The sequence below is a fragment of the Phalangium opilio genome, unplaced genomic scaffold, assembly GCF_054372755.1.
Source record: "Phalangium opilio isolate 3A_F unplaced genomic scaffold, DU_Popi_V2 ptg000011l_1, whole genome shotgun sequence".
NCBI lineage: Eukaryota > Metazoa > Arthropoda > Arachnida > Opiliones > Phalangiidae > Phalangium > Phalangium opilio.
The window spans coordinates 4,015,811-4,029,397 of NW_028324147.1; the positions used below are offsets into that span (position 1 = coordinate 4,015,811).

Genomic DNA, 13,587 nt, shown 5'->3' on the forward strand with positions numbered 1-13,587 from the left:
AAAGGGATACTTAAACATCACGTTTCAAATTTAAACTTTGCCATGGAATGGTTTTACAACTTAAAGGCGTTAAATATCTATTTTTCTTGTATTTTTATTTTTTTGTTGCATATGTTGACAACGCCCATTGGTTCGTGCACGCTTGAAGTATATATTTTTTCAACAAAAGATTTGTCAAAATCATTTAACGTAACTTTATAAACCATATCCTGTCATTGTGTATAGTGTTTTCTTAAGCATAAAATTGCGTTTATTTTTTTTCGAGAAACAGGAAAAAAATTTATATTGACTTTTTTAAATTTTAAATTCAGAAGATTTAATACCAATATTAGTTTTAATTTATATTCTATTTTACTTCCTACTTTTGAGAAGGTTGTATTAACGTTCTTAAGCATTTTTAATCATTCTAAATAGAAACCAACATCATAGGCGGGGGTCGCCATCTTGGGTTATCTCCTTGGGGCCAGAACCAACACCAGACGGAGTTTTTAGAGTTCTCTACACGAGGTGTTAAGCTAGCCGACTCGCGTTGCCTCTAGCGGATGGAGCTTCTTGGCGCCAGGGGACATAACCCAAGATGGTGACCTCTCCCCACCCCTATGGTATTTACTTCTCATCTGGAATTAGTGGAATAGTCTATTAATATGTTTGAACCGTTCACGTTCCCTTTAAGCAACAAGATTACTTAGTGACTGAAACTTTATTATGTATTATAAATGTTTATCTTACGACGAGGATTTTATAAATGGTGTTTGATAAGATACGTTAAATTAAATGGGGTGTTACAAAGGCCCTTAGATTTTTGTCTGCGACAATTGCTAAGCTCTTGAACGTCCTTCAAAGTATCGCCACTATCTTAATTATCCTTGAAGTTTGAAAATAACCATAGCAGCTGCTCAACTTCATTTCCGAACGATTTTCAAAGTCATTTCGTGTTTAACTTTCGACCAAGGCTTAGCACTCGAATTTTTTAAGGTTTGGAGTAAACGTTTTTAGCGATATTATCGCGATATGGCTCCCGTATTAGGCTATTGGAGAATTAGGGCTATAGCCGAGCCTATTCGATACATGTTGCATTATTTGGAAATCGATTTTGAAGATCGTAGAATCGATAATGAAACTTGGGATCGAACCAAATACAAATTGGATTTGGATTTTCCAAATTTACCGTATTATATTGACGGGGATATCAAAATAACACAGTCTTTGGCTATTTGCAGGTTAGTTTAACTTTAATTATGCAAATTATAAGACTCATTCACAGTTGAATTTGTTTATTTCAACTGATGGGTATCTCGAGAGAATGTTTTATTCGTTTATTGGTTAAAATATGTCGTTTGCTTTGATAAAACCTTTTTTTTACAAATCAGTGACCAATAGAATGCGACATGAAATAAACAGCAGACAGAGCATTTGCAAGGAAATTTCTCTCGAGTAGAACCATAGCCCACTCGATCCACACTCAAGCTCACGGACGCAAGCTGTTCGCGCTATAGCTTACGTCGTTGAGCGCGTGATCGAGTGGGCTATGGTAGATCGGACTTTCCGTGAACTTTATTTGAACACCAGCATTTCTTTTCAGACATCTAGCTAGAAAACACGGACTTTATGGAGAAACCGACTCTGAACTCATTCGAACATCGCAATTAGAACAAGTTATTGATGATATGAGATGGGTTTTAATTCGACTAACATTTAACCCAAACTTTGAAAAACTAAAAGGCGATTTAATTAAAAAACTTCCGGAACAATTTAAAGCGATTGACAATTTCGTTGGAGATGGACCTTGGGTTGCTGGTCAAAAATTGACCTACGTTGATTTCCTGCTTTACGAAATGTTGGACCAACATTTGTACTTGTCCCCTGATTGCCTGGAAGGATTGGAAAATTTGATCTCCTTTCGAAAACGATTCAGAGAGTTGACAAACGTCAAAAAGTACTTGGAATCCGATAAATTCGTCAGATGGGGGTTGTTTGCTGTTACAGCTTACTTCGGAGCCAGAGGTTCTTCACCTTTACCACCACCTGTCATATAAAAATTAATTCAATTCAATTCAATAAATATTTGATAACAAAAATCTTATCCATTGTATGATTGAATTATTTTTGAATGTTCTGACAGACATTTTAAGAGGACTGATAAGACGCACCCTTTGATTTATCAGAGGATGTTAAAAAAAAAAAATCAAAACCTGCCAAACCGGAGTGGTTTGATTCAGTTCAAGTTAAAAACGCTGTACGAATAAACGTACGCCTTATAAAGGAAAAGTTTCATTAAACACCCTTGATTGATAGAATCTGGTCAGAGATAGTTTGCTGACGTCACTTGTGACGTGTCAATTCAACCGCTATCCACAACAGGCTGAAAAGCTTGTAGTATTCTGTTCGTTTCAGTATTTATCATTCAGTGTCCAAACCTGAGTTAATGCAGGAGATGCTCTTATAACAAATTACTGGCAACCATAAAGCGCATGCGCTGTTAAAGTTAAGAAACAAGGGGAGGAAAATTCTCTAGCCCCTTTAGCGCACACGATCTATGTTTATATAAATATAGTGACACTCGGCCTTTAAAATTATGTTTTAAAAATATCCGCTCAGAGGGGAGTGTAGGTTCGATTATATTGCAACTTTTAGTTGAAACCAACTCCGGAAAAAAACAACTTTTCTTTACATATATAGAATACTCCCGCGTCGCTTGTTATTCGGCGTCGCCATTTTCAAGGCGAAGGTTAGCTCTCTAAAAAGTTCCGAAGATAATTAACGCGGCTATAAAATGGCACCAATTTTGGGTTATTGGAAAGTTAGGGCCGTTGCCGAACCGGTTAGAATGATGTTACGACATTTGGAAATTGAATTTGAAGACAGAAGAATTGCCGATCCAGAGACGTGGTTTGGTGAACAAAAGTTTAATTTGGGTTTGGATTTTCCCAATTTGCCATATTACATCGATGGTGATTTAAAAATTACGCAGTGTTTGGCAATTGCCAGGTAAGTGTTATGTTATGTCTCTTGTTGTCATGTTTTAATTTTACCCCAACGGTAGTTGTTTTGAAATTTGAAAGGCTCCCTTTATGGGAGACCCCCTATTAGAAAAGACGCTAGGAGTCTTATGCCAAAAATAAACTGTAGTGGAAACCACAAAATATTTTTTATTTGAAACCTGTTAAAAGACGTTAACTTCATTAGAAATACCAAGCCTGCCATAAAAAGTCCCTTTGAATCCAATTTCCTGAATAGTTGACCCCTCTAATGAAGTTTTAAAATATGATTATTCATACTTTAGTCTCAATGACTGCCAAAATAACACAGAATTATTTTTAAGCCTAATCATAGTTCAAAGTATATTCCATTGACAAAATGACCTTTGACCCCTATTATAGACACATTGCAAGAAAAAACGGTCTCTTTGGAGAAACTGATACCGAGTTCCTACGCCAATCTTTAATGGAACAAGTAGCGGAAGATTTGAGATGGGGTTTAATTCGGTTAATTTTGAACCCTAAATTTGAATCCTTGAAAGACGACTATATCTCCAAACTTCCTGACCAATTGAAAGCGATTGATAAATATGTTGGAGAAGGACCTTGGATTGCTGGACAGAAGCTGACCTATGTCGATTTCATTCTTTTTGAAACTTTGGATCAACATTTATATTTGGTTCCCAAATGCTTGGATGGATTGGATAATCTTATCGCCTTCCGAAAAAGATTTAAAGCCCTTCCTAATGTTAAGGCCTATATGGAATCTGATAAATACGAAAGATGGCCATTGTTTGGATCTATTGCATTCTTTGGAAACACTCCCGAATTACCACCACCCACTGTTTGAAATCCCAATTAATTCCAGTACTTTGTTATAATTAAAATAAATTAAGTTCAATTTTGACACTTTAAAATTATCTTATTTCATTTTTTTTTCGTGTATGAACGTAATTTTACATTTCTACTACTAGTTACTGTTGTGTTTTATGCCTCCATGCTTTCTAAACGCGCCGTTGACATTTATTTTATTTATTGAAACTTGAAAATTCTCTTAATTCTAACATTTACCAGCATAAATAAATTTTACTACATCATCTTATAGAAAATATAAGTTTTATTTTGACTTGAAATTCAGATAATTTGCATAATTAACCTTTGGTATAAATACGCAGTTTTTGAAAATTTGAAATGTAACGGAAAACTCCTACCCCCCCTGTTGCCCGGGACCTGTTGGCTTTGGAGTGGGATAGGGGGCTAGGAGGGGGAGTGACGTCACGAAAGCGAAAGTTTTTTGCAGTTAGTAACGGTAAACCACCGATTAACTCTCTGGGTCACGGTCGTTATCTTAACTTTTTATTTAATCGAAATTATATAAATAAGTCTAGTTAATTAGCCAATTCTGGTTTTAATTAACTCGTGGAAGTACAAATTAGCTTTATTTGCAAATTTTAGGTGCCATTTGCATAAACTATTCGCGTTTCGAGTGTGTTTTGCATGAACAATTTTGCCGCCTAATTTGACATTGTTTTTGACGATTGCTAAGCCTTGTCCCGATGTTTGAGGAGATTCACCGGCATTCATGTTTCAACCTGTCATCCCAGGACCGCGGGGGCCGGGGAAGCTATGCAGTTTATACAATCAAGATAATTTCGGGTAAGATGGTATATTTATGTTATTATTATCCCGGCATGCTTATTTTTAAATTGTGTAAAGCCCATTTAAAATGTTTTTAAGGAAACATATTTGTCAAAATTGCATTATTATTGTTATTGAGTCCTGGACCCTTAAACCAAATTTAAATTTTCAAGAATTCCTTAGGCTTAAAAGTTTAAAATATAAATAGTTCGTTTTATTACAGTTTAATGACTGTTATTTTAATTTTTTAACTATTAGGGAAAATTAAAACTATTATTATAATTAAGCAGTATGAGGTTAGGTTGAAATTTCACCAAGTACGGAAGTCTGAGATTTTTCTAACCCCGTCCCAGCTATTGTTAGTAAACATAGTTTAGGTTGGGGGTGAAGTACAGTTTTCGAGCCAAATTTTCTACCCCTTTCCTGACTTGACATTGGAGAGAAGAATGTAGTACAGTTGTAGCGTTTCTTAGTATCTTTGGGCCGGGAAAAGAAAGTTTGAGAAGAGAACTTCCTTCCCCTTCTGTAGAGGAGAGAGATAGAAAGGGAGGGGGGGCATGTAGCATTTATCTGAAAGCGAGTGACGGCCTCGTATATGTTTCGTATATTTGCCGGTAGGTGGTATGTATCTATGGTGTAGTGGTTATCACGTCCGCCTAACACGCGGAAGGTCCCAGGTTCGAGCCCTGGTAGATACAACCTGATATTTTTTTTAATTTTTGTTCTAAATTTTAATTTAATTATTCTAAACAATTAAACCAAAGTTAATGTATTTATTTTAAGAATCAATTTTTAATATTAACCAAAGTAGTTTAAAATTATTTTTAACGTTTTTTGAATTAGATCGCTTAGTACTAATTTTCAATCACAGATGTCAGGACTTTAGTTTTCAAAAATCAATTCAAGTCGTTAATTTTAACCTATTTTAGGTCTAATTAGCTATTTAAATTGATTGCAAAGTGAGCAATATTGTTCGAATAACTTGGGAAAATCGATGTCTAATTATTTAGACTACTACACTACTACTACTAATTAAATTACTCGATTTAGTGTTATTTTACTTAGAATCTCTCTCTTACCTCGGCTCAAATTGAATGACAATTAAGGCAATTATTAGGCGGATTTAAGAGAGGACCGGGACCTAATTTTATGCAAATTAGCTTGGAAAATTTGACAGTTTTCAATTAAACCCACCTTATTGATTAAAGTTTAGTATGACGCGTGTAGTTTCAAGTTTAGTACTGCATTGTGTAAACATACACTTCTCCGGACTTGATTTAATTAAGTTTAATTATAGATAACTTAAATATACACGACCTTTACACCTTTAGAGTCGAGTTTAAACCGTTTAATTAGTTTTAAAGAAGTTACAACTACATAAGGGAACATCGTATCTATTTACTTATTTATTTATTATTTGAGCTCTATCGGGAAATTAAAAACACCAAACATTTTAGACCTAAATGTAATTAATTCAAAAAAGAAATAAAAAAAATCAGGTTGTATCTACCAGGGCTCGAACCTGGGACCTTCTGCGTGTAAAGCAGACGTGATAACCGCTACACCATAGATACATGAAGACTACGTTTTTCAACGCATTGTACATACCTATTAAGGGGGAAAATGCGATCATTAGAAATGTCTGTCCGTCAAATATTATAATACGAAATTCCTCAGTTGTTAATATTAACAGACGATTTATATTACGCCTAAAGGGCAAGAAAGGGTTAGCTTGTTTTGAAAATAGGTCTTATTTATTGTTAGCAGCAATATAATATAAACTGTTAGACTTATAAGCTCCTGTCAAACGTTTTACTTTAACTTATTATCTGAAAATTCAGTTTAAACTTTTATCTAAATAGGCTTAAAAATTATGTGCCTTTTTTCCCCTCGACTCGTTCTAAATTTAGCTTATTGACTTATTGTGTCAAAACTTCAAAGATTCCCAACTCAACTTTAGGCTTAGGGGCTTTAGCGCGATTTGAAATTTCAGACGAGTTTGTTGTCGAAATGGGAAATCTGTTCGCTTTTGATTCTTTGTTACCCTTTTAATAGAGTGAAAGCCTAATACAACATAACAAAATAAAGCTTCTATTAAAGCTTTCACCGTATTAACTTGGTTACTATGAACAGACAAATTCCCCGAGGATCTGTTTTTCGATAGACGAATGAACTTTTCTCGTCTTTTATTTTATGGGAAATGGGTTCTGAGTTGACGCGCTTCTTTAATCCCTTCTGGGGCGTGGGGTGATGCCCCCCATTTCCCCCTGAGGACAGTCATCTTCTAATCTTTACCATAAAACCCCCTTCATAAAAAACCTTGGAACTGAGTGGAGGACTGGAGGTTTTCTTTTGTTCTTATCTTTATTGTCAAAGAACGATTGAAGTTGGTTTGGTTATACTGGGGATTTATTCTATCGATGTTTCAATTGGAAAATTCAGTGTATGGGGTGACTGGCGTAGGGATATGTAGTGTAAGTTATTGGTAGGTTAAAAAATAGTACAGTAGCTTCAATACCGAATGGATAATTTTCTAGTCTGGGTTGGATTTGGGAGGGGTGGGTGAGTAATGTAAAAATATTAGACTTATAAATGAGGAAAGTTTCCCAATTAAACTTAACTAGCTTAGTTTAAAGTTGTTGAGGATTATATATCATTTTGCTTTGAAATTTTTTTTATCAAATTTTTTATGTTGGCAGGACTTGTATAAATAAATTTATTTATAAACCACTCCCCCATTAGATAGCAATAATATCGACAGGCCTGGAATTTTCTTTAAGATATGGCAAGAAATTGAGTGAGAAATATTGGGGTCGAGTCAATCTTCACGTATCTATGGTGTAGTGGTTATCACGTCCGCCTAACACGCGGAAGGTCCCAGGTTCGAGCCCTGGTAGATACAACTGGAACAAAATTTTGTTGTAGTTAATTCTAATTTGTAATTAAATAAGATAAGACAAGACGAATTCCATTTGAAAGAAAACCACGTATCTATGGTGTAGTGGTTATCACGTCTGCTTTACACGCAGAAGGTCCCAGGTTCGAGCCCTGGTAGATACAGCTTTAAAATTTTTTATAAGTTACATTTAATTTGAAATTAAATAAGTTGAAGCTCGACCACCAGGGTGAGCATGTATCTATGGTGTAGTGGTTATCACGTCCGCCTAACACGCGGAAGGTCCCAGGTTCGAGCCCTGGTAGATACAACAGGAAATATTTTGATAACCAATGCTTTTAATTCATAAATAAAATCAATGTGACCCTGAAAAGTTGGACTTGGTACTTCTTTCACGTATCTATGGTGTAGTGGTTATCACGTCTGCTTTACACGCAGAAGGTCCCAGGTTCGAGCCCTGGTAGATACAAGTGATAATTTTTATCATATTTAATTTTAATTCATATTTGTATAATACAAAGCTAGACGAATTGGATTTGCACGTATCTATGGTGTAGTGGTTATCACGTCCGCCTAACACGCGGAAGGTCCCAGGTTCAAGCCCTGGTAGATACAACCTGAACAATTTTTATAAATTAATTCTTAATTTCTGATTTAAATCAATATGACCCTGAAAAGTTGGACTTCGCAACTATAGCACGTATCTATGGTGTAGTGGTTATCACGTCCGCTTCACACGCGGAAGGTCCCAGGTTCGAGCCCTGGTAGATACAATGGAATTAATTTTTAAAAACGTACTAGTTAATTCTTTATTTCTTATTTAAATCGATATGACCCTGAAAAGTTGAACTTCAATGTAATTCCACGTATCTATGGTGTAGTGGTTATCACGTCCGCTTCACACGCGGAAGGTCCCAGGTTCGAGCCCTGGTAGATACAGAACAAACCAATTTTTGATAAAAATTTTCGTACATTCACAAATATTTAAGCGTATGATGCACCTGTGAAAGGCTCTGATAATTTTTTAAAAAAATTAATGTTGGACCACGAAGTTGCTGTCATTGTTTTTGCCAAAGAAAAAAAATTAGGTTGTATCTACCAGGGCTCGAACCTGGGACCTTCCGCGTGTTAGGCGGACGTGATAACCACTACACCATAGATACATGAAGGCTTGACGTCGAGCCAAAATTTCCCATTAAATTTCCAAACCCTTTGAGCGACTTAATTATTCCAAAATTGGGTCACATTCCATTCCTTATCCAACGGGCATTTGGGCGTGAGCTTAGATTAGCGCTGAATTCGAATTCCAACTGCCCGAGTTAAGACATTTATCTAAAACGCTTCTGAAATCTCTGTATTTCTAAACGAGTCTTAGTTCCAAATAGACTTAAGTTTAATTGTAATTATTATTGAATAGTCCTGAACTTCACAGAGTTGAAATATTTCCGAGTCAAACAATTTTAATCAATTTAAAAACAACCAAGTGTTGTTTAATTAATCAAATGGTCAGTAAACCACGCCCAAAAATTGGTGTATAAACATGTAGGTGGGTGGAAATGGCCTATTTTGTTGAGACTTCTATAAAAAGGTCCCAAAAGAACACTTTTCCATATTACTTCATCGACCCCCCATGTAATAACAGAGGGAGAAAATGGAGGAATAACTCTGTTATAGTATAGTTGGTATTGTACTGTATAGTATAATATATAGAAGTACAATATAGAACTTGGACCAAGAGGGTCACGCAATATAGCGTGAGTGGCTGGCCGCGCGGGGGGACCAACAAAGGCCCTGGAACGTGCATTGAAAGTGAAGGGTCAAGAAAATACATAAAAATAGACTCCTGTGTACTGTAAACTCTTCTTAAGAAATCAATGGGGTTCTCTATTGTCCGGGGATAAGACGTTTTATAGCGCTGGGCTAAGCTGAATAACAAAAGGGGTTTGGCACACTTTTGCTTCTTTCTCTCAGACGATTTAATTATATTAATTAGTTTAGGAATAGAAATTGAAAGCGTACCGTTAGGTTATTTTTGAGTTTCACTATTTAAAGAAAATTTTCATGGAAAAGTTTGGAATTTGAACAAAATTTTCATGGAAATGTTGGGAATTTGAACAAAATTTTCATGGAAATGTTGGGTATTTGAGCAAATATTTCATGGAAAAGTTTGTATTGGAATTTTAACAAAATTTTCATTGGAAAGTTTGGAATTTGAACAAAATTTTCATTGATAAGTTGGGTATTTGGACAAAATTTCATGAAAAAGTGGGGTATTTGAACAAGCTTTTCACGGAAAAGGCTGGTACTTAGTACTTACCCCATTTTGTCGTCTGCTGACTCTTGAAATAGCGTAAGCCTTGTCTTGACAAAGCATTCCTCCCTAATTTTATTCCATAAATACTTTGCTGAATTGTGCAAATTTTAGCTTAGGAAAGTTTGATATTATAATTAAGTTTTAGGCGCTTGATTTAATTTGGGTTGGTTGACTAAGATTGAATTAAATTACAGCACGGAGAATGTCGGCTAAGATGAAAGAGGAGTAGGTTAGGAAATTAATATTATCATGGAAAAGGTCCTTGCCTTTATTTAAAAATCATATTGTTCAAAATGTACGTCGCTCGAGTCGTAAATACATGTCTTTCAGTTCTCTCCCTTGAATATTGTAGCTATTAACCTTTACTTTTCTCCTTTACTGGTGAATCCTCATTCTCTCTCTTGCGTCACTTCACTTCAATCCGACGTACAACGCCCATTTTTGAAAAGGTGTATTTTGGTGCAGAAGGATTGAAGTGGTAGTGGGGGGAGGGGGGACATATAGGACAATGCTGGTTGATTGAATAAACCAAAATTATCTTACATTTTCCTCTTAACAACGTGAGGTTCTTTAATAAAGGTTACGCACGTATAGTTCCTGTGCTAAATTCAGGGTGACCGCTTTTCCCATATTCCTATTTTCTCCTTGGTCCTTCCTATTTCTTCCTATATTTTTAAGTCCTTTCAAGTTCTTCCTATTTTCTCCTATAATTAATTGTTATAACCCATGTGATATTTTATCACTGATCGATTTTTCGTGTCAGTAATAATTTTTATTTGCAATTAAAATATAGTCTCTTGGTACTTCATATATGGATATCAATTTTTTCTAAAAAAAAAAACAACTTCATTTTCCTATATTTTACACCATTTTCCTCCTATATTTTTCTATATTTCAAGTATAAATTTCCTATATTTCCTTCAAAGGAATTTACAATTTTCAGTGGTCACCCTGTAAAGCCGGAATTTTCCAGATTTCAGGCTGGGCTGGGTATCTCACTCAACCTTTTGTAAATAACCTGGCGAATTTTCAGTTCAGACACTCGCGAGCGGCCATTATGCATGTAAAGTCGTTAACCGACCAAGTCAAATTATCGATTCCATTCTAGCCCCCCTTGGCAATTAAATTCGGATTTTTTTTAACAAAAAAAAAAGAGAGAGAGAGAAAGGTTTTATGCTAATTACCTTTTTTATGAATTATCGCCGGAGCTTAGCTATAATATTATAGACCCATCTAGTTGATACAAAAAATAGCCACCTTTTCTTGTTACCTTTATTTGGCAGGCAAGAACCGAATGTTTAGAACATTTTTGGAGCAGAATAAAGGGGTTTTAAACACATTTTCTTTAGTTTTTAAAAATAGACCTATTTTGAGGTCTACTGATCAGTAATTTTAATTTTCACCCATTGTTACTGAAAATCGATTTTTTTAAAAGATAAATTGGTTTGGTTTCCCTAATTACTTCATTGGAGAAATCATTAATGAATTTTTTAAAGGTTTTCTTGTTTTTTTTTGTCTTAAAATCCCGTTTTCTTTTTTTTTTTTTTGAGTTCGACGACTCTGATTGGTTTATAATTGATCGGGTTTTATACCCCCCCCCCAATTTTTTTTTTTTTTTTTTCAACTTAATGTCTAACGATTTTATGGGATGGCAAATTCGATAAGATAATATTTTTTTTATATTGGTTAAATTGGTTTTTTTTAGAACGTCGTTGAAGAAATTGTAATCGTGCACTTCTAATTATGATTGTTTTGTATGATATTGTATCCTAAGAATATTGAGAACGATATCGAAAATTTATCAAAGACTGTTATTATTTCCAACAAGAAGAGAAATATTTTGAAATGTTTCCAAGTCAGCCGTCGCAACTTCCTTAAATTTCGTTCTTTTTTTGGCGCTAGATTCATACTGCGTAAGCCTATAATTAAAAAAGAAAAGAAAATATTTAGGCCTAATTTCAAAATTCAGAAATGAAAATGGTGGTGGTTAAATTCTCTTCCGCTTCGTTACCCTTCGTTTAAGGCTCGTAAATTTTCCAAAACCTTTCTATCGTCTGACTGCTAATTTTAGTTTTAGGGGTTAAAATTTGTCGCGAAACCAAAAGAAATAGTTCTAATTACTTGGAACTAATTATTCTTTTACTTCTTCATTAAATTAAAAATACCGCATTTAATTAACATAATATTGAAATAATGGACACTTTTCTAATCCGAATTGTGTGTTGGTTAAACTTCTTTAAATTCATAGCCAGAGTTGTGTTACATTCGATGCTAGTTCTAGAGAAAAACTGTTAATAACTTTATTGCTTCTATTGTTATTGTTTCTAAGGACGTACATACATACATCGCAATTATACCTTTTTTGTTTATATATAATGGAGAAAAGAAAACTTATAGCCGCGGAGGCTGCTGCTTTGTCTTTTCTTCTTCCAATTACTGTAAGATAAATAATTATCAAATGCGAGAAAAGGAATTACAAGGGTGGAATGAAGCCTTTAGATGAATTGTTTCTCTCCCTGCATCTCGCTAGTCGCCGCACTAAATCTTACCCCTGGGAGTGGAAAAGATTCAGCTTGGCCAAAATGAGACTGTAGATATATATCTTCTTTCCTCTCCATCCTTTGAACCCTTTACCAGGAGATCTTAGTTCTTACCACCAGTCTAGCTTGCTTCGTCATAGCCTTGCTGCGTATACACGCTCCATTTCACCGCTAGGGGAAATTCATTACGAGAAATTAATGAACGAACTTTGAGAAAAGTTGATCATTTTCTTCTTCTCATCTCTCTGGAGGTTCCAGACTCTCCCAATCCCTTTGCTATCTCTCATCTTGAGCTTCTTTTTTTTCTTTTCTTATTCATCCTTCCGTATATGTTATATCAACAGTCGATCATAAAAACAGAGAGTGTCCTAGCCTAGTCAGTAACTTAATTGCTGGTCTTTCGGAATTAGTTTTAGGTCAATACCTAAAAGTAATTTGCAAAGACTAACGATTAAGTTAATTATTGACTTGTAGAAGGCAATTTGGGATCCTCGAAATATTACAGAAAAAAATTTGGCTTCGATTAATTATTAAACCAAGACGTAATTAAAAACCATAAGAGTGAGACGAATCATTTGACCCATGTCCAGATATTTAGATTAATTCTTCTTTGTAAATTTTAAAGACATGCTTTAATGAGAAAATGAACTTTGAACTTTGTTTTTTCTTCAAATATAAAATCTATGTTTTAATATATCAACACTAAATTAAGCCATTTTTAAAACTTGATATTAACTAAATCGGGTAGCGTTTTCTTTGTTATGTTTTTAGTAATACTTATCGACTCTTGATTACATCTCTCGCGTATGTATAGTTAATAAGTACGAAGCTATGAAATTGGAAGATTGAAGTCCTCAATATACCCCATTATCTCCTTTTCCCCCTAACATTACTTAATTAGCAGTTTGACAAAGTGATAACATTTTTTTGCCTCTTATATGCGCCTGGCTTATATCCATTCTTATCCTGGTTTTATCCAATATAGCTGGAAGATTAACTGGGTCCCTATTGCACCATGGGTCCACCACCTTAATCCCCATTCTTATAACCGAGACCGCGGGCCCAAAACCAAATCCTAATATATCAATGACACCATTTTTTATCTAAATCACTTTTCTTGTTGCGTGCCGAGCTTTGTATACATTGGATTTGTATCATTAGTTTTATTACTAGGGCACTTTAAGGGTTGTCAGGGGAAACAATGGAAAGATAGAAGGGGAT

General features: G+C 34.8%; 2 protein-coding genes and 10 non-coding genes across 12 annotated transcripts; 10 read left to right on the plus strand and 2 right to left on the minus strand.

Annotated features, from left to right (window-relative positions):
• The first annotated feature begins 769 nt into the window (after positions 1–769).
• LOC149709946 (glutathione S-transferase Mu 1-like) lies at positions 770–2,083 on the plus strand. Its single transcript, XM_089858368.1, has 2 exons — positions 770–1,220; positions 1,583–2,083. The coding sequence occupies exons 1-2, from the start codon at positions 1,012–1,014 to the stop codon at positions 2,034–2,036; spliced, it is 663 nt and encodes a 220-aa protein (XP_089714494.1). The 5' UTR covers positions 770–1,011; the 3' UTR covers positions 2,037–2,083.
• A 599-nt stretch (positions 2,084–2,682) lies between these two features.
• Positions 2,683–3,885, plus strand: LOC149709947 (glutathione S-transferase class-mu 26 kDa isozyme 51-like). The gene is made up of 2 exons (XM_089858355.1): positions 2,683–2,988; positions 3,381–3,885. The coding sequence occupies exons 1-2, from the start codon at positions 2,774–2,776 to the stop codon at positions 3,826–3,828; spliced, it is 663 nt and encodes a 220-aa protein (XP_089714481.1). The 5' UTR covers positions 2,683–2,773; the 3' UTR covers positions 3,829–3,885.
• A 1,356-nt stretch (positions 3,886–5,241) lies between these two features.
• Positions 5,242–5,314, plus strand: TRNAV-AAC (transfer RNA valine (anticodon AAC)). Its single transcript has one exon. It is a non-coding gene; the product is annotated as a tRNA-Val (tRNA).
• An 803-nt stretch (positions 5,315–6,117) lies between these two features.
• On the minus strand, positions 6,118–6,190 carry TRNAV-UAC (transfer RNA valine (anticodon UAC)). The gene has a single exon. It is a non-coding gene; the product is annotated as a tRNA-Val (tRNA).
• A 1,255-nt stretch (positions 6,191–7,445) lies between these two features.
• Positions 7,446–7,518, plus strand: TRNAV-AAC (transfer RNA valine (anticodon AAC)). Its single transcript has one exon. It is a non-coding gene; the product is annotated as a tRNA-Val (tRNA).
• Positions 7,519–7,603: 85 nt separating this feature from the next.
• TRNAV-UAC (transfer RNA valine (anticodon UAC)) lies at positions 7,604–7,676 on the plus strand. Its single transcript has one exon. It is a non-coding gene; the product is annotated as a tRNA-Val (tRNA).
• Positions 7,677–7,749: 73 nt separating this feature from the next.
• On the plus strand, positions 7,750–7,822 carry TRNAV-AAC (transfer RNA valine (anticodon AAC)). Its single transcript has one exon. It is a non-coding gene; the product is annotated as a tRNA-Val (tRNA).
• Positions 7,823–7,908: 86 nt separating this feature from the next.
• Positions 7,909–7,981, plus strand: TRNAV-UAC (transfer RNA valine (anticodon UAC)). Its single transcript has one exon. It is a non-coding gene; the product is annotated as a tRNA-Val (tRNA).
• A 73-nt stretch (positions 7,982–8,054) lies between these two features.
• TRNAV-AAC (transfer RNA valine (anticodon AAC)) lies at positions 8,055–8,127 on the plus strand. The gene has a single exon. It is a non-coding gene; the product is annotated as a tRNA-Val (tRNA).
• Positions 8,128–8,212: 85 nt separating this feature from the next.
• TRNAV-CAC (transfer RNA valine (anticodon CAC)) lies at positions 8,213–8,285 on the plus strand. Its single transcript has one exon. It is a non-coding gene; the product is annotated as a tRNA-Val (tRNA).
• Positions 8,286–8,378: 93 nt separating this feature from the next.
• Positions 8,379–8,451, plus strand: TRNAV-CAC (transfer RNA valine (anticodon CAC)). The gene has a single exon. It is a non-coding gene; the product is annotated as a tRNA-Val (tRNA).
• Positions 8,452–8,602: 151 nt separating this feature from the next.
• TRNAV-AAC (transfer RNA valine (anticodon AAC)) lies at positions 8,603–8,675 on the minus strand. Its single transcript has one exon. It is a non-coding gene; the product is annotated as a tRNA-Val (tRNA).
• Positions 8,676–13,587: the final 4,912 nt, after the last annotated feature.